The 27767-nt window shown below is 38.2% G+C and overlaps 2 protein-coding genes across 2 annotated transcripts; one reads left to right on the forward strand and one right to left on the reverse strand.

The window, feature by feature from the left end:
* The first annotated feature begins 88 nt into the window (after window positions 1–88).
* On the forward strand, window positions 89–15163 carry DNAJB11 (DnaJ heat shock protein family (Hsp40) member B11). The gene is made up of 10 exons (XM_007433525.4): window positions 89–245; window positions 3330–3486; window positions 5631–5728; window positions 7492–7624; window positions 8691–8833; window positions 11278–11360; window positions 12187–12244; window positions 12865–12976; window positions 13153–13312; window positions 14726–15163. Exons 1-10 carry the CDS (start codon window positions 178–180, stop codon window positions 14788–14790), a joined length of 1077 nt encoding a protein of 358 aa, XP_007433587.1. The 5' UTR covers window positions 89–177; the 3' UTR covers window positions 14791–15163.
* Window positions 15164–16455: 1292 nt separating this feature from the next.
* Window positions 16456–23641, reverse strand: LOC103056253 (endothelial protein C receptor). The gene is made up of 4 exons (XM_088131884.1): window positions 23333–23641; window positions 21138–21389; window positions 18538–18807; window positions 16456–17931 (listed from the first exon to the last, which is right to left on the reverse strand). Exons 1-4 carry the CDS (start codon window positions 23391–23393, stop codon window positions 17819–17821), a joined length of 696 nt encoding a protein of 231 aa, XP_087988010.1. The 5' UTR covers window positions 23394–23641; the 3' UTR covers window positions 16456–17818.
* Window positions 23642–27767: the final 4126 nt, after the last annotated feature.

The following is a 27767-nucleotide window of genomic DNA, read 5'->3' on the forward strand; positions in this document are numbered from 1 at the left end:
TCTAACCGGGTCGCGGGTGAAGTGTGCAATTGTGATTGGCCAGCGGCGAACGACGAGGAACCTGCTGTGCTGGGCTCTGATTGGCCACTTAGCTGCACTGGGGTTCTCTTTTGTGCCTATGGTTACCGGCGCGTGAGGAAGGTAGGGGCTCGGAGCTTGTTCGACTAGACCCCCGCCATGTCCCCCCGCTCTCTCGGTGGCCTCCTTCTACTGCTGCTGTGCCTGCTTGGGGACACCATCGCTGGGTGAGTGCAGGGAGGTAAAAGCGGCCGAAAGGAAAGCCCATTTCCGCGCCAAGATTTACGGGTGGCCCCGCGGTAGGGTGGAGCCCCCCCCCCGCCTTTTTTCCCACTCGCTGTTCTGAAAGGCCCGCTGGACCTGTTGCGCTCTGCCTTCTCTGTCCAGTCTCCGCACAATGGGAGTTTCTTGTCTTCCTCTTCCCACGCGTGCGGACGGCTCCCTGTTTCGCTGCTTCCTCGCAGTTTCTTCCTCCAGAGAGTCTTGGTGGTTATCGCCATTTCCTTTTTCCTCTCCTTTCGTGGGCGGCCAGGAAAAGGTTCGATTTCCTGTGCCTTCGTAGTTAGGTAGATGAAGGATGTGTCCTTCGTTGTAAAATGCGGGGGCGGGGACAGGTGAGTCTAGTGAAAATGAGGTGTTAGGATTATAGGTACCCGGGTTCAGGTCCCGCTCACTCATGAAGCTCTCTTTAGGACTGTTGCTTCTTTTCAGTGGCTGGAATCTCTGTGCCTTGTCTCCACTTTTACCTGTCCGTATACTGAAATCAGTTATTTGAATCTGCTACCATCCTTGGCTATTGACTTTCTCAGTAGTATTCCAATTAGGAAAGGTTTCCTCAGGGAAGCTTGCCTGTCACCTACTTTGATGTAATTTTATAGCAACAGACGTATGATTTAAGTGCTTAAATAACTGATTATAGTTGCTTTTAAATAATTTTAATTTTATTATTTTTACTACATTTTGTTTTTTTTTAAGTATTTTATTTTTAAAAAAATTGTAAGCCTCTGAAAATTTTATTGAAAGGCAGGATATTCCTTCCCCTCAGCACGTTGAGTGCAATTATATATACTTAAAGTTTTATTCCTGTTTCTGCCAATGAATTCAAGGGCATATGCAGCTTAAATGCTGTATCTATATAAGAAAAAATAAAGGGTGGAATTTTCTCTTATGCCAGGCCTACCCAGGCTAGGGCTTACTAGATGTGTTAGGATTACAGTTTGTTTCTTTGTCAATTAGATTTGGAGGGCATCCAATTCCAAAACAGCTCTGGGTGGCTTACAGTTTAAAAACAGAAAAACAATAGAGAAAGGATCTGAAATGTCTGGACAACCATATCCCATATACCTATCTCTCCCCCAGAAAACCCTCCACCAACACGATTCACAAACACCCTATCCCATGGGGTGGGAGAACAGTTGTGTTTTTAAAGACTTCCAGGACGTTATTAGGGTGGGAGCTGCACAGATCTCTGGGGGATATCAGTCCAGAGGACAGGCGCTGCAGCAGAGAGGACATATTTCCTAAGTTTTGATAGATGGCATTGTTTGATTGAAGGGACCTGGAGCACACTAACTTTGCCCAATCTTACCTGACAGGCAGAAATCATTGGAAATAGGTGGTCCTCAAATAACCTGGCCCTATGCCATGAAGGGTTTTATAGATAGAACCAGACATTTGCCAGCAACCAGTGCAGCTCACAGATGTCATGGACATACCGAGGCACATTGAATGCTGCCTGTGCTGTTGCATTCTGGACCAGCTGTAGCTTCTAACTGCTCTTCAAAGGCAGCCCCGGGTAGAGCACATTGCAGTAATCCAATTGTGAGGTGACTGGGGCATAAGTGATTGTCTGAAGGGTCTTTAGATCCAGGAATGAGCACAACTGACACATCAGATGAAGCTGTGCAAAGACCCTCTTGGCCATAGCTGCAACCTGCTCTTTAAGCAGGAGCTGCTAGTCGTAAACATCCCCAGACTATACTCCAGTCATGAATGGGGGAGTGCAGTCCCATCCAAGATTAAAGATGGAAAGTCTCCAGATCTGGTGGGGTGGGAGTGGAATAAAGATCCACAGCCACTTGGTCTTGGCAGGATTGAGCCTGAGTCTGTTCCATCCATCCAGATACTGCCAGATACAGCTCCAGGTACTGGCACAAGACATTGACAACATTACTTGGCTGGCTTGGAGTCAAGGTGTACAACTGAGTAACATCTGCATATTTATTTAATTAATTAATTAATTAAATTTTTCAACCACCCATCTCCCCCCAATGGGGGAACTCTGGGCGATTCACAACAAACATTAAAAACATAAAATATATAAATACATAAAATCTTAATTTAAAACATTACTAAAAAGAAGACCCTAAACTGAGAGATGACCACCACCAGTATTTGCGTGTGGATGTTAAATGGGGAAGGAGAGAGCATCAAGCCCTGAGCCACCCCACAAATCAGGGGCTGAGGGCATGATCTTTCCCCCCTCATCAAACACGATTGATATTGACCACAGATAAAGGAGGAGAATCACTCTAAAACAGTGCTTCTCATACCCAAAGCCCACAACTGGTCCATAAGTGGTTGATGATATTGAAAGCTGGTGACAGATCAGAGAGTATAAGAATAGATGCCATGCCTATCCCAGCTCCACCACAGGTCATCAACAAGTCCAGCCAGTGCCATCTCCATACTAAATCTTGGCCTGAAACCCAACTGATAATCAGCTTCCTCCACAGTGCTCTGCAACTGCTGTTTGACCACCTTAAAAAGAAAATGGAGACATGACAATAATTTCCAGGATCATCAGGTCCTCATAACTTGACTAATGTAGTCTGGATTTGGAACCAAACAAAGTTGGATCTGGGTAATACCTCAGTGGGCAACCACCAGGAAATTCCAGGGCCAGAAGCTAAAATGCATGAATGTTTCCATGAAGTCACAAGAAATTTGACTTGAGGGCATTTTTACTTTTGATTGCCATCTACATAATTCCATAGTATTTGCTATGTAATCCTAAACATGATAACTGGCTAGTAAATATATTTAAGAATACAGCCTTAAAATCACAGGTTATATATCAGGGTCACTAAAGTTATGCTTTCAAAGTATACCTGACATCCCGCTTTGGGAGTTGTGGTGCTTTGCAAGAACCGTATGGCTGCCATCCTTAGAATGCAAAGCTTGTAGAACTTTCACTATACATTGCAATTCTTGTGATTATCAGCTTATGGCAAAGAAGAGCATAACATGTCTTTCTCCCCTATGTTTTAACTTGAGGATCATAAGAGGCAACAATCTTCATTGCTTTTCAGGAGAGATTTCTATAAGATTTTGGGGGTACCTCGTAGTGCATCTGTCAAAGATATTAAAAAGGCCTACCGAAAACTAGCCCTTCAACTTCATCCAGACCGAAACCCTGATGATCCACGTGCACAGGAAAAATTTCAGGATCTTGGGGCTGCCTATGAGGTAAGTGTATTTAGGAGAAGTCTGTGGCCAACATATGCATCCTTTGCTTCCTAGATTGTTCTCTTCAATGAAATCTTGGTAGGCTGGACATTAACTGGAAAATAGTAACGTGTTTGTGACAGGGAGTCATTAATGAGACTTTTGTTCTTGAAAAGTTATCTCTATTTTCTTAATGCTGATTTAATTGAGTGCTTGAAAATGATTTCTGGATAGTGTTACCTTTGATGAATAGGCAATACAAGATTTTTATTTCTGTCCTGCTTTTAAATATGCCAGTGCAGGAGATCAAATATGTCAAAACATGAATATTCATGCTGCCCTATTAAAGAATATATAGTGATGTCTAAAACTGCAAAACTATTTGTTAGAATGTTGTACTACCATTTACTATGCCCTGTAATTCAGCTGCTAAAGTAAGAATACTTTCATGAAGTTGATTAATGGTAAGGTAAAAATCCTTTCATATGCAGATAGCTCTGTACTATGGGGGGCAAGCAGAGGTTTCTGCTTAATTTAATTGTCAAATTTGGAAGCTCAGGGAGCTCTCCTTTTGCCTTTAGCTTAAGAGGTGTGGCAGATTCTTGCACTGTTTTTGGAGATGCTAGTCCAAGCTTATGTATGAGGATATGCTTTAATATTAGTTTTGCTATGCCTGTATGTAGCTTCCTCATATACACATCAGGATGGAAAAGTGTATAGCTAGCATGTTACAGAGAAGAAAATAAACAGATTAAGCTATTACCCTTTATTTTTCTTCCTCCTATTTCTGTCAGTTTCTTCTAAATCTCTTTCCTCTGAAACAGGATTGAAATGTCCTTTTGATAATTAAGTAGTTATTAGTTGCACTTGTATAATCAGTCCTGTAAAATATCTTATGACAAAATGGAACAACAAATCTGAACAAGCTGCAGCATAGTGTAAGCAATGATGTGACATAATTTGGTAAGAAAGAACTCTCCAAAATTAACCATTTCTGGAGTTTGCAAGCTAATTTTACCTAGTTGACCATTGGTTATATAGAGATAAAAGATTGTGCAGTATTATGAAAAATGCAGTTCTGTGCCCAACTTGTATGAAACTAAGTATTGCTAAATTAAATTAGGCTTACTTTTGAATACACAGAATTAGACTGCAGTTGGTAATGCATAAGTTCTGGATGAGGGGAAAACCAGGTCCAGAACACCACAAATTACTTCATTTGGAAAATTAAATTCCAGAAATCATTACACTGTTCCTGGAATTGCCAATTCTGTGTCATTTGGAGGAAAAACAGTTGAGGTTGTCTCCCAGTAATTCCTATGAATTATAGTCATGTGATCTCAAAAATTATTCTATTTAGAATCTTCTATCAGCGTTAATGTTTTGTTTCTGCTAACCTGAGATTTGTTTTTCAGCACACACAACACCTTTGCTGAGGATATTTTTCTGACAGAAATCAATGGAACATGTTCCTATTTGATTTTATAGTATTTAGAAGTCAATATGAATTCAAGATTAATTCATATCCACTTAATTAATTGGGAATAGATTTAGTATGTGCAAATGGAATGTTCTAGAGAACTCTGGAATGTTCTTTTTCTCTAGACCAGGTCTGCACTACTCATAGAGGGAAAATGGCCAGATTGATACCTTAAAAATAATTGTGGGCCACAAAGGAATAGCTGGCACACTAATCAGGTGTTCAGTGGTTAGCAGCATAGTGGCAGGATGGAGCTGACACACAAAGGCACATGGCAGTATGCCTTTCAGGGCAGAAGTGGCTGTGAAAATCAAGGTGGCAGATCCTTCCTGGCGGCAGCAATATTTGGTGGCATTGTATTGGTTACTTTTCAAAAAAGGCCTATGGGCCACATGATGATTTGGCCATTTAGGTGTGTTCTGGCAATTTTCCAGTAGATAGTTTTCTGAACCAGAAGCTATTTGTGGAATTCTGGGTATGATATTCTAGGTGCAGGATGGCCTATGTCTGGACACAATAAACTGCTTTCAGTTTAAAGTATTTATTTCTGGACAAATATCAGACCAACAGAAAAAGAGTCAGATCACTATAGCATGGAGGCAAAATGATAGTTATGTTCATATTCCTGTTTAGAAGCACTTTAAACCTATGTTTAATGCATGCATAAAACTAATTTCTCCTGTAGGTATTGTCAGATGAGGAAAAACGAAAGCAGTATGATGCCTATGGAGAAGAAGGGTTGAAAGAAGGACATCAAAGTTCTCATGGAGATATTTTTTCACAGTAAGTCTGCTTTGCTCCTTCACACTTTTTTGCATGATAAGAAAGTGTTATCTTATAGTAAAGCACGAGGACTTCTGTGTTAATTAATTTCAGCCATATTACTATCATGTTTTGTTCAGCAAGAACAATGAAACATCTAAAACCAATATTAAATATTAATTTAATTAATATTAATGTATTATTAATATTAATTAAATTATTTCAATTAATTTAATTAATATTAAATATTAAACAACATGCAAGACAGCAATAAGAATTGCTATTAGTAAATACCAGCAGAACAATAATACCAATATTAATTAATGAGTTAAAAAGTTGTTCATAACAATTAATTGTGCACTTAGAATGATGGCCCTGTGCAAACCTCTGGAAAAGTTTTATGTGTTTGAAATGAAAAATATAATCATTTCTCATCATTCAAGTTTTGTCCAGGACTCTCCAAAGATCAAGACCATCATAGGAGAAATTATCTTTATTCCTCTATTCTGAATTACACACATTATATTCTCAGGGCCGATTACTCTGTGGATGTAGAAGCTGTGTCATAAGTAAGAGCCCTAGCCTGACATACAGGCATTCACACTTTGCAAGATCCAAAACAGGGCTGCTGGTCAGAGCTATGCTGTCTCTAAAGATTATTGGCATCTCAGCCCCCCACCTTGGTACTGTAACTACTGCAGGACCCAGAGCTTGGGAGGGCACATTTCTGAGAATGTAGGTTTCATTAATACATGCTAGGTCTGCCTGTTCAGCTAACACTAAGCCATGGATGAACCACCAATAGCACCTGCTGTCTTGCAACAGAAAGAATAGCATAATCACATCCCATGCTATTTGTTTAGTGGGGATTAACCCTGACTTAAATTCTGAATGTGAATGCTGAACTCTTTCACATTTGGAAAGCCCACTCACCAATGGCACGTACTTGAGTTGCATAACCAGTGGATTTATGTGAAGGCATACTAATCAGTTTATTTCATACAAGCAACAGGCCTGGCAACATAGAATATTGGAGCTTACAGTTAGTGGATCGATTAGGAAGTGTGTGGCACTTTTGTTATCAGGCAAAATTTTTCTTCTAAAAAGAAAAGATCAGTTTTTATAGGAAGCTGACAGATGCTTTATCCAATCTATCAGTTCCATTTTTGCAATCAAGGATAAATGTATTCTGTACTGATTTTCCAGTACTTCTTACTTCTCCATGGCTAGCTAGTAATACCATGGAAGTTCCCCTAGAGCCCTACTTAGCCATATCAAGTACAGAAGGTTGTCAAAATAGAGTTTCATCTTAGCTAAAATTCCCTGAATTGCTGTAGAGAGTAAGGAACATGACCTTGACAGAGATATGCAAGCTCTGTTGCCAAGGCAACAAGAGGTAAAACATTTTAAGTCCAGAATGTCCAGATAACATTTGGAAGCAGCTCAGACAGACACTTCCCTAAGTCACTGAACTGAATTATAGCCAATCTCCAGTAATAAAGGTGAGGTCTTTGGCTTCTCTTAAATGTCAGCTCCATTAGGTAGACCAAACCAAGAGATCAACTCCACAGGAAGGCTAAAACTACTTTTATTGAGATTGGCTATAACAGACTCTTGCAAGTCTGATTGTGTTGTACCTCCTCCTGCTCCTTGTGAATCTTGTAAAGTGAATCTCTGTCAACTTCCTTACTCTCTATAGTTGCATCAGTTAACCATTTCTTACCTGCTCTCCTATAAATTGAATAGAAAGGAAGCTAAATGAATAATTATCCATGTCTTTTCAGTTTCTTTGGAGATTTTGGTTTCATGTTTGGAGGCAATCCTCGTCAGCAAGACAGGAACATTCCAAGGGGAAGTGACATTATTGTGGACCTAGAAGTTACATTGGAGGAAGTGTATTCAGGAAATTTTGTGGAAGTAAGTTAAGCAATCTGCTTAATGAATCTCCTTTGCTTATACAACAATCTGTTTTTCAGGTTTCTTTATTAGAAATAGTTCTCTCAATGAATGAATATGAGAGAATACCAAAACTATCCCTCTGATGTTCTGTGTATTTCCTGTGGAATTGCAGTGCATAGTGAAATGTTGGTTAACTGCTTTCAGTGTTCTCTCTGTACTGAGAGCTTGTGGAAGAGAACAATAGGAGGGCAACTCAAATTAATCAGTCACCTTATTTATATATAACAGGAGCGTGTAACTTTTTTTCATATAAGGAGCCACACTTTGCCTTTGGTGATAGAAATACTCCAAAAAGCAATGAGTGTAATCAAGATAAAAGCTGAATTTTATTTCTATTACATATATATATTTAATTATATTTAAAATTAAATATAGTCACTATAATTACTGTCTAGGAATGTAGCTAATATTTTCCCTTTTTGAGGCTTCTGGGGAGATAACACTAGCTCTCTTTAACTACTTCTGAAGAGGAAGCTGGATCAGTCCTCCAGCATGGTCAGAGGATTCTTAATTCTATTGTGTGTTTTGATTATTTTGTTGTTGTTGTTTAGTCGTTAAGTCGTGTCCGACTCTTCGTGACCCCATGAACCATATTGCGCCAGGCCTTCCGGTCCTTCACTGCCTCCCTGAGTTTGCTCAGTTTCATGCTCAGTTTTGATTATAAACCTCCATATTGGTACAGGTATTAATAATTTTAAATAATAAGGGAAAGATCAATAATAATCAAAACTAAGTGCTAAGTGAAAAGCCAGGGTATAATTTGTGGGTATTATTCATATTGCTGGGCATAGGTAAACAACTTCACAAAAAAAAAAAGAGAGATTTATTCCGTTTTGAAGACAGCAGGTCAAAATATGCTTGTTACCTTTGTCTTATCTTTGTACAGGAGAGTATTATGTTATAAAGTCTAAATGGCAGATTGATTATAAATGGAATTTTTGTCTGCTTTAGTCATATGAGAGGGCTAAAGTGTTGCATATTGTATAGTTTGAATCCAACAAAATTATTCTTTACCTCTTTGCAGGTTATTAGAAACAAACCAGTTGCAAGACAGGCACCAGGGAAACGGAAATGCAATTGCCGGCAGGAGATGAGGACAACCCAGTTAGGCCCAGGACGTTTCCAGATGACACAAGAAGTTGTCTGTGATGAGTGTCCCAATGTCAAGTGAGTTTGAGGACCTGTGGCTATTTGGTGCTTGATTAATTGGTAACCATACATAGTTAAAAATATCAGAGGGAGGATGATTACATTACCAATAGGAGCCACAGGGTGGCATAGAGTATTGTTTTTTTTATGGGTTGAAAGAGGACGGAGAAATTTCTATGCCTGAAAATCTTCTGGGTGACTGAAAGGGGCTTGTATAATTACTCTATCATTATTACATCCCTGGTAGAATTTGTTCTGCCAAATAGGAGTGTTTCAATTGCAATGCAGTGCTTCAAATTCAAATAGAAAAAAGGGCTTCAGAGGATGCATGGTAGCATCTGTTAACAATTCTTTAAACCAAATGTATCTTTTCCTAGAGGTGCACTGTAGTGCAGAGGACAGCTATGTTATTCCAGGAAGACATAGTTGTGCTAAGGGTTTCCAACAGGTGCTTTGTGAATGTCCATACATTTTCCCTTCAAATCCTTAGCCGTGTACAGCCCTACCTCCTATAACAGTGTTTCTAAACCTTGGCAATTAAGATGTGTGGATTTCAACTCCCAGAATTCCCCAGCCAGCATGGTAGTTTAAGTCCACACATCTTAAAGTTGCCAAGGTTGAGAAACACTGTCATACAGCATATGTATTTAGCTAGGTTTTGAGGTGTTCCCTATAGCTACATAGATACAATTGTGCTCATAAGCTTACATACTCCTTGCAGAATTTGTAAGATGTGGCCCATCTTGTAAGTGAACTTTTTTTTTAATTTGTAATGTGATTAAAATTAAACTATTAGGCATTACAGAATAGCACAATCATTAAACAAACCATAGCAATAAAGGAAATAATAAAATGGTCCTGTTCAAAAGTTTGCATACTTTAGTTCTTAATATTGTGTATTGCCCCTTTAGCATCAATGACAGCTTGTAGTCTTTTGTGATAGTTGTGAATTAGGCCCTCTATTTTCTCGTGTGGTAAAGCTGCCCATTCTTCTTGGCAAAAAGCCTCCAGGTCACGTATATTCTTTGGTTGTCTAGCATGAACTGCATGTTTGAGATCTCCCCAAAGTGGCTCAATGATGTTGAGGTCAGGAGACTGATGGCCACTCCAGAACTTTCACTTTGTTCTGCTACAGCCACTGAAGGGTTAACTTGGCCTTATTTTTCAAATCATTGTCACGTTGGAAAGTCCAAGTGCACCCCATGTGCATCTTTCGGGCTGATGAATGCAAATTTTCCTCCAGTATTTTCTGATAATATGCTGCATTCATCTTGCCATCAGTTTTGACTAAATTCCCTGAGCTGCTGTAGCTCACGCAACAGAGATTCACCTCCATGCTTCACAGCAGAGATGATGTGCTTGAATAGGCCTATGAATAGGCCTTGTTGACTCCTCTCCAAACATAGCATTTATGGTTGTTTAAAGTTCAGTTTTGGTCTCATCACTCTAAATGATTTTGTGCAGAGATTTTGAGGCTTCTCTAGGTGATTGATGTTTGGCATATGGTAAGTGGGCTGTTTTATGGCATTGGTGCAGCAGTGGCTTTTTTCTGGCAACTCTTACCATGCAGCCCATTTTTGTTCAAGTATCTCCTTAAAACAGCCACATCATTTTGTTTCAGAGAAGCACGGATTTCAGGAGAAGTTGCTTGTGGGTTTTCTTTGCATCCTGACAAATTCTCCTGGTAGTTGTGTCTGACATCTTTCTTGGTCTACCTGACCATGGTTTGGTATTAACGGAACCCTTAATTTTCCACTTCTTGATCAGAGTTTGAACAGTATTGATTGGCATTTTCAAATCTTTGGGTATCTTTTTATATCCTTTTTCTGATTTATAAAATTGAACCACTTTTGCTCGCAGAACCTTTGATGATTCTTTTGCTTTCCCCATGCTTCAGTAACCAGCAAAGTCAGTGCAACCCTGGATGAAATGCACAAGGGTTTCTCAAGAGCTAAGAAACTCATTGACTATTTATACAGAGACACTAATTACAATCAAACAAGGCAGAGGTATGGATACTACCCTTCATTGCTATCTCAACCTGTGTGTGTCAACTTAAGTGTATACTATATTATCAGCCCAGACATTCAAGGTTATGCAAACTTTTGAAGAGAATCATTTTATTATTTTCTTTATTGCTGTGGTTTATTTCATGATTGTGCTATTATTCTGTGAAGCTTAATAGTTTAATTTAAATCACATTACAAATTTTAAAAAACATGTTTTGTCTGATCACTCATGTTTACTTACAAAATGGTCCACATCTTACAAATTCTGCAAGGGGTATGTAAACCTATGAGCACAACTATAAATAAGAGTAGACTTACTTAACATTGGTAAAATAAATAGTGCACAATATAGTCTGATTGAAGAAAGGCTCTAGATAATGCTGTATTATATCTCTGCTTTCATATAAGTACATGTGTTGTTTAAATATTTGATGATATTTTCCTGTTTCTCAGACTTGTAAATGAAGAACGAACGTTAGAGGTGGAGATAGAACCTGGTGTTAGGGATGGGATGGAATATCCCTTTATAGGGGAAGGTACATCTTTTAATTTTTATTCTTTTAACTTTTGACATCTTATTGGAAGTTGTAATTGATGGAATGTGAAAAAAACTGAATGTTTTATTTGTTTCAAATTGATGGAAATAAACTGGGGCTGGAATATTGGACCCTGATTTGTTTATGCTACAAATTGTTACTCTACTTTTTCAAATATACTTGGAACATTTTGTGCCTTTAAAAAAATATTTCCTATAACACTACCAGAACTTAATTTTTTCGTTTCTGCAGAAGATTATGAATCTTCTGTTTGTCATGACATTTGTCCTTTAGTTTTTTATTTTATAAGCTTTTGACAATCCTTACATAATGATTATCAAGGGAATTTGGCTGTGAATTCCTGTGACTCTGGAAACAGAAATTTGTATTTCAGTCTTATCATCCTTATGTTTTTTATCCATGTTCCCTGCAACAATACCTATATTTGTTCTTGTTCCCAGATATTCCATAATCTGTGTGAATTGGCATATTGATTATGGCAAAAAAAAATATTTGTGCTAACCTTAGATTTTTATGCAGACAAAAAGAGGCAGTTTACCAGGTTTTCACATTCAGTCTAACCAGTTGTAACCTTATCTTTTCAGACTTTGTGGCCTGAATAATGTGTACCAATGCTTTTTGAACTAACCATATATATTGAATTTCGTTAAGTCATAAGGACAGAGTTTGAGGAAAAGGTCCCCATCCTGGTAGATCATGTCATTTTGGAAAGCTTAAAGGAACATTGAATTAAGGTTTCAGAATTAGGAGATAGTCTAGTTTTGAACCATTTAAACATACCTAACACATGTTCAAACTTCATCAGGTGAACCCCATGTTGATGGAGAACCAGGTGACTTGCGCTTCCGAATAAAAGTTCTTAAGTAAGTTTCTCTTCTTTACCAAATAATTTACCAATGGTTTTCCTATGTTAACTCATCAGTGAACACACTAAGTGCTGTGCCATTAAAGGCTTTGGTGGGCAGATTGGAGCATTAAAAGTGTTTGCTTCTGGGAAAGAGTAGGTTCCTGAAGCAGATTGAACCTTTCTTAACTATTACCAAAGACCTAAGTGAGTTGAGTTGTTTCTGGCAAAAATATCCGTATTGAGTATCTAAAGATAATTGCAGAGGAAACTCACAAAGAGTTGCTATGAAGATCTAAAGAAAGTTTCTTCTATGCCATTTTATAACAGACCTAGAGATATCTTACACATATCTAAATACTAGTATGTAAAACTAGAATTAATATCACTACAGTGTTAGGGCAAATGCAAATTTAATTCTAATCATGATGCAAAATTACTTTGCATGACTATATTCACTCAACAAATTTCAAAATGTTTTAAATTGATTTCTTCAGAAAATACATAATTCCCAACTTGTCAGTAATTTTAAATTATAATTTTTTTTAATTTAACATATGTGCTGGAAAATGAATGTACTTGCCATGGCAGATAAAGTAAGAAATAGAAAATATTAATCTTCTAATATATTGACTACAGGCATCCAGTCTTTGAAAGAAGAGGAGATGATTTATATACAAATGTGACTATCTCACTTGTGGAAGCTCTTGTTGGATTTGAAATGGATATTGCTCATTTAGATGGACATAAGGTAAGGTAGAAGATTACTTTTGTCTGAAAATATTTTCAAAGAATCCTTTTTACTGTTTCCATAATACATGTTTTGGCACTAAAATACACTATTGACATTGTGATTCTGATTTGTAAAAGGCTCCCTATTTAAAAATGTTAATCCTATTGAAATCTCCAACATATTTCATTTGTTAGGTCCATATTGCCCGGGATAAAATCACAAAACCTGGAGCCAAGCTGTGGAAGAAGGGAGAAGGTCTTCCAAACTTCGATAACAATAACATCAAAGGCTCTCTAATAATTACATTTGATATTGATTTTCCAAAAGAACAATTGACTGGGGAACAGCGAGAAGGTGTGTATAGTAGTACCATAATGATAATTCAGGAAGAACATTGACTTAATAAGTTCATTTCCTTGGTTGTCAACATACTAATGCTCAGAATATGGGGAAAAAACATGAGTTTGAACTTTTAAGTATATGACAGTAGGTATAACTGAGACCCACTGAGATGATTGCTAAGATGGGAATGTAGGAATCAGAGGATACAATCTGTTCAAAAAGAACAGAAATAATATAAAGTGCGGGAAGGAGGAGTTGTATCCATGCCTGCTCAGCAAACCAATGAGCCAAGAAAACAACCAACAGTACTGTTGTCGGTCTTGATTGTTACCTGCTAAGCAGAGAAGATGGGAATAATGCTTTCCTAAAGCAAACTGCCATTTTTTTTAAGGAGGCATAAATTATAAGTGGTCTTATAATTGTAATTAAATAAATAAATAGCTAGCAGCAATGTGGAACTTTAATTACCTTGACATCTTCTGGCAGAGAAATTTGTGGAAAAATTTCTGACATTCCTTACAATTTTCTAATTTAAGGAATGGAGAAAAGCATCAAAGAGAACATCTGATATCCATGTTTTGATACTAACCAATTAAGAAGATTGAGTTGATGAAGTAGAAGCAGAAGGAAGATTGTGGGGAAGTTAACATGGTGGCTATTTTTGTGGTTCTTAGCATAAAGAAACATTTAAAAGCTGAGTGTAATCAAATACAAATCTGGATATCAAGAAAGCAGGTTTTAATAAATCAGCAACAACAAATAGTATTCCATGTCAGAAGCTAATAAGAAAAGGACCTCGTTCTGCAAACAATTTCAACAAAGAAAAAAATGGAAAACAGTAGAAGATAAAGTGGCTACACAAAAAGCTTAGTGGAGATCTGAAAACCAGAATTGACACAGAAGTAGAGAGAGGAGGAGATCACCAAGAAAAAGTACTAAGTGATTTCCAAACTCATCCCTAAGTTTTGATCTAGGACTAAGAACCACAAAAATAACCATGTTTTGAAATAAAGTAGATTTATTGAATTATATAGCCCCATAGCAGCATATACTTTTAAAACCAGTTTGTTATAGCATATTAAAAGGGCTGTGCTGGGATCTCTTATAGAATACATTTTAGAAGATATAAATGGCAACCAAGAAAGCATCCATTATCATAAATTTGAAATACTGCTCATTATAGAACAAAATAGCTTGACTGAAAAGTAGTTGGAATCTTTATCAGGAGGGCACCTGGCTTGTTCACATTCTATTTTAGCTAATTGTCAAGACGATTAATTGTCCCCTTTTGAAAAATAATTAGACATATATCATTATGGGAGTTTTATGCTGGTTGAGAATTTGGAATAATGATCCTTGTTTTCCCTTAATATGTTAGCAGTCTTGAATGTTTTGTATTGTGATAGTTATTTTATTATTTTGCAGGTCTCAAACAATTGCTAAAACAAGCATCGGTTCAGAAGGTGTATAATGGACTGCAGGGTTATTGAAACTGAGACAAATGGACTTACTTGTGGATGAATGAAATAAGTACTGTAAACTGTGGTCTTTTCTGCTGGTCGTTGTAGAACAAAAGCAGAGGGTGTTGGAGTAACCTCTGAAACCTCTTTTTTTACAATAGCAAGGGTAATTCTGGGATGGATCAGAAGACAACAAATGACATTTTCTTATTCTGGATACAACTGGTGCTCTATTTGGAGCAGTTAGGCTCCAGCAACTGAGAGAGAAAGGAGTTTTTAACAAAATTACCACACTGAAATTCCGTTTTAAAATATATTTTGATGTTACTTTTCTTGCCCCTCTTAATGAGTTTTCATAATTTTTTCATGGTTCCTTTATCTTGTATTACCTTGGTTTTGAGATGTTCTTTGGCCCATATTTGAAGGTATTGGTTAAAAAATATTTCTCCAATATCTTGATTTGTCATCTTGCAGTTACACCTATCTCTATCCTTACTCAGATTGGAGGCGTGAGCATATAACTGCTACCTCTCCAAATTGTTGACCTCTCTTCTGTTAAACTACCAGATGTTTCCTGTTATTTACACCATGGAAATGTGTGTGTGTTAGGTCTTGCTACCATCCAGAGGGAGTCTTACTTTTCTTCTCTCAGCACTACTAAAATATGACACAAATATGAAAGACTGGTAAGCTTGTTGTGCATCTCTGACATTGATAGCAGTACTTTTAGATAGCTTGTAGGGTTGACAGCACTGTTGTAATAACTATAATGAATATTTGTAATTTCATAAACAGGCAATCCATCAAGTAAAGACCGTGGAATCTCTTAGGTGGAACAATTAACCTCAACATTTGGACAGAGGAGAATGTTTGGGATGGCAAAGAGAAGACTTCTCAATTATTCTAAACCAGTCTAGTGCTTTCTTCTTCAGCTTCCATGCTCCCTATTAGCACCTTGCTGTGCTGACTAGGGATAATGGGATTTGCAAGAAGAAAATGTGCTACCTTGCCTTTGTTCACTTTTAGGTAGTAGCTGCTGTTTTTTGAACAGAGCTGTATATAGATATTTTCTCCTAATTTGCAATTCAAGAAAATTCAGTTATAGCATTTTATGTAACTAGATAAATAAGGATACTGGATTATAATTTTGTGAGAACCTTGGGGCCAATTCATGATTTAAGTAACGTGTTTGCAGAAGTGCAAAGTATGAAATCTGAGTATTTGGGGTTTCCCAGATATTTTCAAATTTCCCATTTTGTACAATGTATGGTACTTATTTCTGAAAATATTGGCATATTTTCAGTACAGATTACAAATACCCTGCAACTGCTCAACAAGGCTATAGGACCATTGTTTCATATACACCAGGTATGGTTAGAAAGGCACATAGTTTCTATTTTTCCCAGTCTCTTGGCTAATGTGCATACCCATAACTATCTCAAATGGAATTTTGTGTGTTTTGCAATATCATATTTGTTTAGTGAAAAGTTGGCTGCAATTTCTGACCCTAGATCAGCCTCTTTTTCTCAAGAATGACCTAGGAGTAAAATAACGTTTATGTTCTCAGTTGAAAATGAAATTGCTTTCTTCAATCTGAAATATCAGCTCATTGATATTTACCAGCAGCAATGTATAGTAATGCTGATGGAAGAAGCCACTATGTGAAGAGAGAAGTAGAGAAAGGCCAGCATTGAAATAAATACCCACAAACTGTGCATAAGTTGGAATAACTTTATTAAAAATATCCAGCCAGTTCTGTCATCCTTCCTTCTGTTTAGGAAGTATATTCTAGGTTCTACAAATGGAAGAAAACTTGAGAAATAAAGGAGGTTCAAAATTTTTTTTTTTTTTTTACAACTGTTGCCATCTCATAACTGAAAGCCCCAAGTCTACATTCTGCTGAACGTGATTAAGAGTAGAACCCTTAAATAATTGAGCACTTTTTGGAGGATCTTTAGAGCACTTAGAAATGATGAACAGGGAGCTGTTTCACAACTGTTGGCCTTCTGCCCAGTGTTACAAGGATAAAATGCATGGAATTATTATCTAATGTTTTCTTGGTAAGCACTGTTGTCCTAAATGTCCAGAAAATAGTGGGATCCTAATTTCTAGTAAAATTCTGAAGTGATTCTGTAAAAACTTGAGAGAAACATTATTTCTAGCTTGACCCAATTTAATTTAAAATATACATCTGCTAATTCTGAATGCGCTAAAAGTTCCACATGCTTATATGATTCCTCACATAACTGGATTTATCATCATAAATTGTGGACTGTCGAACTACAGGATTGAAAGGGGAGGCATGTATTGGAAGTATAGGAAGAGCCACCCAAAATTCACTGAAGTGTATTATGTTGCCATCAGTATATTTCCTTTGCCAAAACTCTACAACTTGATTTGACTAGGGGTGCCTAAAATTCTTCATACAACTGTAATTCTATCAGGGTACTTCAAAAAAGATTGTAGAAAGAAACAAGAAATTCAGACATTCTAGTTTTTTTATACTGTATTTCCCCTACTGATAAGGGAATAGAAGAAAAGGCAAATCTGATTGTTAAATATCTCCAAAAAATGGGGGTATACTACAGTGCAATTTAAAACAATGCCCATAGAACATTATGAAATAAAACATAATGAAAATAAACAGATATATACTGACACAGCACGATAAAATGCAATGCTATATAAAAACTGCCATATTGGATTGAGTTGGGTTGAAAGTGACTGGCTTAGAGTGACTGAATGAGCTCTGTGGTTAGGTGGGAACTTGAGTCTGGGCCTCCTAGTCCCAAACCACCTATTACACCAGCTGAAGTTTCTGGGCTGTCTTTAAAGGAGAGAAGATGACCATTTGTTCAGTATGTGTTTCTGTATTTCTCATAACGTTGATCTGCTTAGAACTTGCCTTCCAGGTGGTCAGAGGTGAATAGTACAAGCTGGTTGTATAAACTCTGGTCTATTCCCCACACATGTACGAGTCAGCTGCATCTTTTTCTTCCAGTGGGCTCCATTGAGCTCACTAGAAAGCTGATGGTTCATTTCTCTATCAGTGCTTGTGCTATCTCTTCCCACCTGTGCACAAGAACAGGCAAACAGCTAATCCCATTAGAGCAAGGGCACCGATACTGATGCCTATCACCAGTGGAGTGTGCGGATGTCCTTTATGTTTCCCTGTAAGAGAAAAGTGAAGAGTTAGGCCTGTTTTTTAGACCGGGGGGGGGCGGGTTGTTTGTTGTTTTGTGGTTGATGATGGGGGGAGGGACAACATGTTGAAATGACTGCCCATACAGCTGATGTCATTTCAAATAATTTCTCAATAGGATGTCATTTGCAGGGAAGAAAATACTAAAAGCAAATGCCTGGTGATGATTTATAGACATACATTTTCTTTCCGAGACATCACTGTATCCTGAAAGACAAGCAGACAACCACACATGCAATATTTATTCTGCACAAAACCTCACACTAAGAGCTGCGTCACAGACCCTATTCTGCCCCTCCTCACATCCCCTTATGAAATTATTGGGTATTTTATTTTCCTGTTTCATTATGCATTTCTAAGTTTATGTTCCCTTTATTAAGGTTGTTTTTTTTTTTAAGAAAAATCAAAATAGTGCAGAATTTTGCTCTCCAATGTCATTGGGATGACAGCACTACTTTTATTGTATATCCTTTCATCTTAGAATTAGTGGGTAAGAAGAATTGACTGAGTCAGGACAATTCATCAGAGTATCTAACTAGCCAAGTGCTTCTCAAACTATCAGTTGTTTCACATACCAGTCATAGCTCTGTTGTTGGTAGCATGTGTCCTTACAAAGTTGACACATGTTTCTTGTAGGAAGAACTGTAGATTGGTGGTTGTCTCTGAGAATTGATTCAGCTTATTACTGGTAAAGTTGGCCAAAGGAGTGTTAGCTAAATCTTCCCAGCTATTACTATTTGTGTGAAATTTCAGGAAATCAGTCCCATTGAGCAAAATCTTGAAGAAGCTTCTGGTGCCATTTTCAGAGACTTGGCACCCATTTGTGCAATATATGGATAGCGGATCTGCAATCAAAATGTATGTTAGTAAAATATGCACTAAATTTTTATTTATTTGAACATTTCACACGAAGTAATGGTTTGGACATTTCATGCAGTATAATAGAACAAATCTGGTTCTGCCATTAAACAAATACACTGAGACTGGCAAGTATTCTTGTACAATATGCATGTTTTCAATTATTTGTTATATTTTTACACACACATAATTTTTTATTACATTTTTAAAGGAGTAAAAACAATACAAATTTTAAAAGAAACAAGAAAGTAAAAGTAATAAGTGAAAAAAGTGCAAAGAGAAAAAAAAGAAAAGAAAAAGTTACAAAGCAGCTTCCAATCTTCTATTTTTACTTCACTTTTAAAAGCATAGTCTTAAATTTTGTAGACATCTAGTAGATAGAGTAACTCCTTATTTTTCCTGCCAGTGCTATGAATCATGGAGTTGGAAGGAACTTTAGAAGTTACCTAGTCCATCACCTTCCTCATTGTAGCACCCATTAGAGCATCTCTGACAAATGATCATTCAACTTTTATATGGAGGCCTCTAGCAAAGGAGAACTCACATGTGGCAACCTGTTCATCTGTCTGACAGTTCATACAATCAGGAGGTTCCTCCTGATTTCTAGCCTGAATTTACTTCCTTGTAGTTCTAACTCACTGGGTCTGATCCTGCCCTCTGGAACAGTAGAGAATACATCCACTTTTATCTGATAATCCTTCAATTTTTTAAAGATTACTATCATCTCCCCTTAGTTGGTTCTTCTATAGGCTAAACATACCCAAATCCTTTAACCATTCCTCATAGGGCTTGGCTTCCAGACCCTTTACCATTTTAGAAGCCATCCTCTAAACTAGCTCCAATTTGTCACTGTCCTTTTTGAACTTTGGGGCCCAGAACCAGATTCAGTATTCAAAGCTGGACTATGGCCCAGATCTTTTTCATATGGACTACTGCCAAGCAGTATCCCCCATATTATACTTGTACCTTTTCTTTTTCCTACCCATATACAGAACTTTACATTCCTGTTTAATTCTATTCTGTTTATTTCAATGTACTGTTCAAGCCTGGATCTTCTGTCCCCCTTAAAGTATTAGCCACCCCTTCCTCCTTTTTGTTATCTGCAAATTTTATAAGTGTCACCTCAACTCCATCACCCAAGACAATGATAAAAAGTTGAACGGCATAGTACCTAGGACATAGCCCTTTGACACTCCACTCCCTACTTCCCTCAAGCTGCTATGGAGCCATAACTAGTACTCTTCCATCAAAGTTCACCTAACTATAGTGTGAGCTAGGCCCTATTTTATCATTTTATGGAGAACACCTTGAGAAACTCTCAAAGTCTTTGCTGAGTTCCAGGTGCAGCATGGCTACAGCATTCTCTTAATCTAACCTTCTAACTCTGTCTAAGGAAACAACGTTAGCCTGTCACAATTTGTTTGCAACAAACCCATGTCAGCTCCTGTTAGACATAGCATGCCTATCCAATGCTCACAAACATGTTTATCAATTCCATATCTTTGATGGAATAATTCAATTTATTCCCACTCTGAATAGGAGACAATCCCTTTCAGATTAACACCTGAACTAGGCAATTGTGATGGAATGGAATTATGAAGGCCAGGCTCAGGGAGAAAAACATTTTCTTTCATCTCCTGAGGAGCATGGGAAATATAAGAGGATGAAACTGGCACCTCCCTGAGGAATTCACAATGTTGTGGCTGGCATTCCTTGGGAGCTGGGGTTTCAGTCTGGGAAGATTGATGTCAGGCCTAGCCCAAGGAACTCCAAGAGACCATGTAAATTCAGTCCAGCAATGTTTATTAGCTACAACCTTTAGCAAGAATCTTCCCAGACTGAAACCCCAGCTCCCAAGTAATGCCAGCCACAACATTGTGAATTCCTCAGGGAGGTGCCAGTCTCATCCTCTTATATTTCCCACGCTCCTCTGGAGGTGAAAGAAAATGTTTTTCTCCCTGAGCCTGGCCTTCATAATTCCATTCCATCACAGCAATCCAGTTTTGGCAGAAATAAGGGGAACAATGGACTGAGTGATGATACAAAATTGATGTGGTAACATCACTTGTGAGGCTGAAATTTTCTAATTCTTTCATTAATTTTTGATGCTGGGAAGTAAGCTTTTGCTTTTGAAACTGTTTTTAGAAATTACATTACAGTTTGCATACATTTCAAACTCAACTCAAAAAAATAACTCAGCCGTTTTTCTACAGTCATAACTGTTGGTGCCTAGCAATACCATCTTGCTTGGCAAAAAGTCTGTTGCCCCAACGAGTACTCCAGTTATTGCCATCTGAAACCCTCCTTCATTACTCACAGGGTATGTTCCTTTCCTTAGAGAACAGCATCACCAGTGCCTGGAGGCTCTGCAGGTAGTCTTGCAGGTTGCTTTCCCTCTGTTTCCAGAGATGTGGTAGCTCCAATGGAAACAGCTGGCTCGCATTGAATTGTTTATTGCGGCCCTCCAAGCTATGGGTCAGTATCCTATCTAGGGTGGCATTGCCTACAAATTCTACAGAGTCTTCTTTTGAAAAGTTGGCAATCAATGATGTGATGAAGGCATGAGTTTCTAGAAAAAAGAAAAATAAGGAGAGATCAAGCAAGCTGAGACAACAGTTTAAGTTCCTTCTCCCCAGGCCTAATAGTCCACTGCTTCTGGCTAAATAGGTGAGGGATGCCAGGAGTTTACTCAATCCTCCCCTTTAATCCCCTATAAAAAGGAAAGGAAAGCAGCATGGCCGTTCTTTTTATCTCACTCTTTTTCTCCCCCTTTGTTCAAAGGCGCAGTCTTAGCTGAAAAAAGCCAAAAGGTTGGTTCAGGAAGCATTGCGCATTCAGGAAGGAGGGGTTCCCTGCCTGATTTCCCCTTTGAGAGGATACTTTTCATAGCACTGACTGTGGCACTGATTGGATGATTGCCCAGCCACTACATGATCTGGCACCACTCTTTCCGGTGGCCTCAACATTCTTGTTCTGGTGCAAGAAATGTTGCTAAGAGGGAGAGTAATCTGTTACTTCTGAAGTGATCCACTGCCACTAGCGTCAGTTATGACCACAGTCATTTCCCTTTTCTCCTGTCAAGCTTCCTACTTGTCCTTATTTTTAATTTATTTATATATGACTATATGACCCATGGGTGGGCTACTTTTTCATGGCTGAAGCTAGGCTTAATATTTTGGGGGAACAATATAGTGAGCAATGTAATGATGCAATTGTGTCAAGACAGTTTTTCTCCTTGATTTTGGGATTGGTTTCTTGATTTAAAAAACAAGGTGAAGTCTATTTACACTATCATTTTTATTTATTCTATGCCGCAAAACAATGCGAAATTGTGGGTGAAGATGGGAAAGAGGAAGCAATTGGCTGAGCATATACCTGGAGAGGAGAAAAACTGCTTTTGCAAAGCACATTGCTATTAATAAAACAGGAGATACATTCAATATTAAGTCATCACACAAAACTACAGGATATGGGTGTGTTTGGAATGCATGGATGTACATGAGGCATGTGCCTATACATGAGAAGAAATTGCAAGTATAAATAAGCTCCCTGAAGTTCTTCAGGCTCCATTAAAACTGGATACTAGCCTTATCTCATGGAATCTTCCCTTATTTTAAAACACTTACTCTACAGAACGTGATGACTATTGCACAATATCCCGCCTCTGGAGTATCTTTTTGGTAAATCATTTGCACAAATTTGTCCTGATTAGGTCAAAAGGAATGGTCCTAAATTTATCTTATGCATAAGGTTGAAAATTATTACTAGATATGTTCCCAGTTTAACAGTTCTGCATCTAACACTGCCATTCTTGGAAGGTAATAGGATTTTATATCCGAATAGACATTTACATGATTGTAATATGGTTGTTTCAGTCTAACGCTATTTCCAAATCATAGCTGGGAGTTCAAAACAGATTTTTTGTAAATTTCAGAATTCCATTAAAATATGTTTTACTGACTTGGGTGCAGCATGAAACAAATACACAGGTAGATAAAGTTTTGAAACAATCATTCTGTTTCTGCCCAAATGTACTTAGAAGTCACTTTCACTGTTTTCGGTGAGACATATTCCCCAAGGAATGACATTTAGGATTACTGAATTAGTAAAAATATTTTTTAGAAACTCAAAATAAGTAAAAGTATATTCGTTTTCAACCTAAATGATAGTAGGATTGGCTCCAGGAAAATCATTTTAAGGAGGATGTTCTGGAACTTGGTGCTATGTTTACATGATCCACCAACAGTATATGAATTAAATCTATAAAAATAAGCAGGATGACAAAGAAGGAGAAAGATCCATGGGATAAACATGTCAGTCTTTTACAGCAAAAATGACAGTGTTAAAGACTAACACATTTATTCCATTAAGTTTTCATAGGTCATATTTATAGAGTGGTTAGCCAGCTTTATATTCACCCTTCCTGCTCCTACTCAAAAAACCTGATCAAACTACATGGAATATTCACTACTCCCAGTTTTAAATCAAGCCAGCATGATTTTCCAAACTTACCTACACCATATGCCCAGTGATAGAGAGCCCAAGACTGGAGGAGAATTTGCAGGAGGAACATTCCCAATCAGGAACCACTTATTTGCAAAGCCAGGAACACTTCGACGCTGTTAGTGCAGTAAGGTCTGTGGAAAGGAAACCTCCAACTCTTTTATACCTCAAGGCAATGTGCTGAATTCCCTGGAGAATACAGACATCATCAGGGATCAGGAACTTTAATTTGCCCAGACTGGGCTGGCAGAGCCAGGACATGGTTGGCTGGGAATAGGCGGGTGGGGCATGTTTTCATCTTCCTATTTCCTCATCTGCAGCAAAGGAACTGACTTTTTCCTTGCCTGATCTCAGCCCCCCCCCCCCCCCCGCTTCTCCCACAGCTGTGCAGGCTGTAGCTGGAAAATGGTTTTAAAATGCCAAGCATGACTCTGTTTTTGCCAACTACATTATTTGAAATAGGGAACTGAGAGACAAAGAAAGCAAAACATGAGAAAAAGATCCAAACAAAATACCGTGGAGTCCTTGGGGTTCTCTGAGCTTGGTTCTTTTTTTGCAAATGTTTCATTGCCCGGCTAGGTAACATCTTCAGCGCTGGAATGGGATGGGGTTTGCTCTCTATTTATATACTGTGGCCTGCCCTGCCAATGCTGGTGGGGGTGGGGGTTTGTTTGCTCCTCTGGTGGTTCCTTGATTAGCATAGTTTACTGCTTGATTAGCAGTAAATATATGCTAGTCAAGAAACTACCAGAGGAGCAAAACAAAACCCCCACCCCCACTGGCAAGGCAGGCCACAGTTTATTAAATAGAGCAAACCCCATCCCATTCCAGCACTGAAGATGTTACCTAGCCGGGCAATGAAACGTTTGCAAGAAAAGAACCAAGCTCAGAGACCCCAAGGACTCCACAGTTCAACCCCGAGCTACACATATTCATCTCTATTGAAACAAAATACCAGCAAAAATAATATTTGTAAAGGACAGAGAGAGTGCTTCTGCAGACGGTATAACCTGGATCATAGTGCCATTCGAAATGTTGAGTTTTGAGGTTAAGATATATATTTCATTGCACACTAGCCAAAAAGAGATATTCCAAGATTGCAATATTGGTTTTGTTTCCTTTATGTGCAAGAACATTGGAGAGACATATAGGACGTCTTGTGTCCAATATATAATTGGAGACAAGATGCACCACAGGCAACAAATCCAATACTGTAACAAAGACAATTCCTACATCTGTTCATTTCTGCCTTTATACATATTGTGTCAAAACATAGTTTGCCTAACCAGGTAGGCTGAGGCTGCTATTGTACGCATATTCTATAAAGACATCCAGTATGAAACAGTGGTTAAGGTCCTGGATTGGAGTGAAGGAGACCCATGTTTAAGATCCACTAAGCTATAAAGTACATGACAAACAAACCACAGTACAGGTTATCATGAAATGTGAATTCAGCCAAAAGGACGCTGTATGGCTTGGTTTTGTGAGTGGGTTTGGTTAAGATTGCAACTGACCCAAAGTCACCCAATAAGCTTCCATGGCTAACTGTGGTCTAAAACATGGGAGTCCCCAGTTCTAATCTAATATCCTAAGCATTATCTTATCCTGATTCTCTTTATATAATATTAATAGAAGAGCAGCCTCAGGCAATATAATGTTGCCACTGGCTATATATACTTAAGTGTGAAACAGAATTATTACTACAATGCCAAGAGTTACTAAATGCACTTGAATGCTATAGCTCACTCATGGGACTATTTGCAAGCAGCAGGAATGCTCCATTTTTCCCTTTCTCTCACTTCTTTGCAGAAAACTGAACTGTGGCCTCAAAAGGCCTGCTGGTAGGAATGCACTGTTGGAAATTGGAATGTACATTGCATCAAATCTCAAAACCACGACACTGTAATTATGGGCAGAAGAAAAACAGATCATGTTACATTTCACAAAAGTTAGACGTGCTTTGAATTTTAAGTTGCGTAGATGAAACTGCAAACAATCTCATATTCATATCATGCCTATGTAGCCTACTTCTGATTGGCAAGAAGTTTCAGGACTTCATTCCTGCATTTATCCAATGTTCAGTTTCAAGGGAAAAAGGAAAGAAACAGCATATTTCTGGGAGGGAGAGAGAAGCTGAGAACTCAGAACATAATCCTGTTCCCATCCAAGTTTCTAGGAGAATCCATGGTGCCACAGAATTCCCTGCAAAGAGCAGTATCAACTCTGAGCCTCCTCTTCAAGCCCAAATTTAGTCCAGAGTCAGGGACTGTATAAAACTGTGTTTTGTTTCAAACATGAGACAAACACATTGCATTCCAGAAGTTCTGCTGAACTATTCTGGATGGGTCATGGTTTGGCAGAAATAAAATCCAGAATGTTTTTGTTGTGCCTGATTTCAGCCAAAACAAAACCCTCAGAGATCCATTTTACATGGAAAAGGACAAGGCTGGTGCGTGTCTCTGGATTCTTCCCTTCTTTCCTCTGCAGCTTCCAATGCAGCCGTTCAGCCAGCCCACCCATCCTGCTGACCTTCTTAGCATTTGTCCTCTTTCTCTCCTCTGCAACCCTCAGTCAGGCTGTTGCCAACATCCCAGCACAGCATATCCCACCAGGCCCCCCAGCTCCAATCTTCCAGTCCCTTCTCTTGCTTTCCTTTCCCTTCCTCTCCTCACCTGATGATGATTATAATGTTCCTAGCTTTTCCCCATACTTATCCCCACCAAAACACTTCTTCCCAGAACAACCACATTTCAGTCTGTATCTGGATGAAAAAAAAAAAAAAAGACCAATTGGGTTCTGTATCCAAACACATATTTAGGTTGGACATGAGCCACCCAAAACTTGCTGTTCAAGTACAAACTGTTTTGCATATCCCTAGCCCTGACTGATTTCTTGCTTACTTGTATACACGTGTACTTGACTATTCATGAGATAGAAAGATGGATTATCTCACCTATCATTATATTCAGGGTGGGGGATTCATCCTATGAAATGCACATGTCCAGAATATTACCTTTCAGATGTCTTTTCTCAGTGCCTGTGTTCGCATTATTTTAGCCTAACATGTTGTATGAATCAACTGTGAATCCAGTCTCATAAACCTAGAAATCTCACTTACATCAATAATAGTTAAGTTAACCATGCACGTTCCTCTGAGTATAGCCTGTAAACACTGTTACCTTACATCACCCATATTGATAGTTCAAGAGTCAAAGTTACAGATTTGATTGGATTTAGTGGAATCATCTTGACCGCTCCCAAAACTATAATATTATGTTTTTGGTAACTGAGATTATTGAGTAAGTATAGGTCAAATAGGGGAGTCCCAGAGGATAATGAAATGACAAAGAGCTGATGCAGTCATCATGATCTCTGTTCACTATAGCTAAGCTGTCAAAGAAAGATTATATAAAGAATTAGCTGAGCGTACAACATTTTATACTCTTTTAAAAAACTTGTTTAATCCATTTTTTTATTCTTAACGAAGTTGCTTGCTATTGCTTTGAATTAGATATGGGTGAATGGAGAAAGCTGAACAACTGGGGCCAGCCAAGTAATTATGAGTCAAGGTTCATGTAAATGGCAAGAACCGAAGAAACAAAAGGCCAGCAGAATCAAATGTGAGTGATAGTAACAAAATCAACAATCTTCTTGAGCCTTCACCCATAGGTGGGGAGTGATTTATATGCCAGTTGAATACAGTCATTATCCATTACTGTTAGCTGCTACTGATCTATTTATATGAATATTTTTTCAGTCCTTTTTACAACAGCATCACTTTCCTCCATTCCTTCCCTATGCTCTTTTATACAATTATTATGTATGAAAAACACTTCTACCAGCAAGCCTTAGAAAAAGTGCCGCAAAGATACCGACTGCCCTACCGGCTTTCTTAGTAGGATCATGATAATTGAAGATTTGGTATGAAGCCAGATGAAGCCTTTGGTATAAAGACTGAATCATCTGCTCCCTGGGTATATAAGGATCACTGTCCTTGAGATTGGCCACCCAGTAACAGCAGCAGCAGCAGCAGCATCTGAAGAGGGAAGTTGTCAAAACAGGCAAGATAATGGATCAATGTCCATGCATTGATGTCACTTGCATATACAAAGAGAAGGAGGTTAAATAATCCTGCTGCAGTCATTAACTTATCTATGTTTATTGTCCTAAGTTGCTTTTGCTACCAGGTTGTCTTCATGTGCAAATATTTGGAAGAGATAAGACTCTAACAGGGAAGGAACTGCCACATATTACTGATCTTATTTAATTATGGACAAGACAGGTCAGGAAGAGAGGGGGAGTGGGTCATGGGTTTTGAGGTAATAATTGGCAGGGAGATGTGTGATGAGAAACTGCATTCTAGCTATTACAAGGAGTGGAGGGAAGACCAGTGGCTGATCTCCCTTTCTTTTAAACTACAGTCTTATTAAGGAAGGCTATGTGA

Source organism: Python bivittatus, unplaced genomic scaffold (assembly GCF_059951505.1).
Source record: "Python bivittatus isolate LINGU-HERP-01145 unplaced genomic scaffold, Pbiv_v1 ctg000980_np1212, whole genome shotgun sequence".
Taxonomy (NCBI): domain Eukaryota; kingdom Metazoa; phylum Chordata; class Lepidosauria; order Squamata; family Pythonidae; genus Python; species Python bivittatus.

Bases quoted from the DNA above. Each gene is read 5' to 3' on its own strand.
- DNAJB11 (XM_007433525.4), top strand. From the start codon at position 178: ATGTCCCCCCGCTCTCTCGGTGGCCTCCTTCTACTGCTGCTGTGCCTG. The intron at 3,487-5,630 runs GTAAGTGTATTT...TTTCTCCTGTAG, and splicing joins ATCTTGGGGCTGCCTATGAG to GTATTGTCAGATGAGGAAAA. The intron at 13,313-14,725 runs GTGTGTATAGTA...ATTATTTTGCAG, and splicing joins GACTGGGGAACAGCGAGAAG to GTCTCAAACAATTGCTAAAA.
- LOC103056253 (XM_088131884.1), bottom strand. From the start codon at position 23,393: ATGTTCCTCCTGCAAATTCTCCTCCAGTCTTGGGCTCTCTATCACTGG. The intron at 21,390-23,332 runs GTAAGTTTGGAA...TCTTTTTTCTAG, and splicing joins TCACTGGGCATATGGTGTAG to AAACTCATGCCTTCATCACA. The intron at 18,808-21,137 runs GTGAGTAATGAA...TTTTGATTGCAG, and splicing joins TAAGGAAAGGAACATACCCT to ATCCGCTATCCATATATTGC.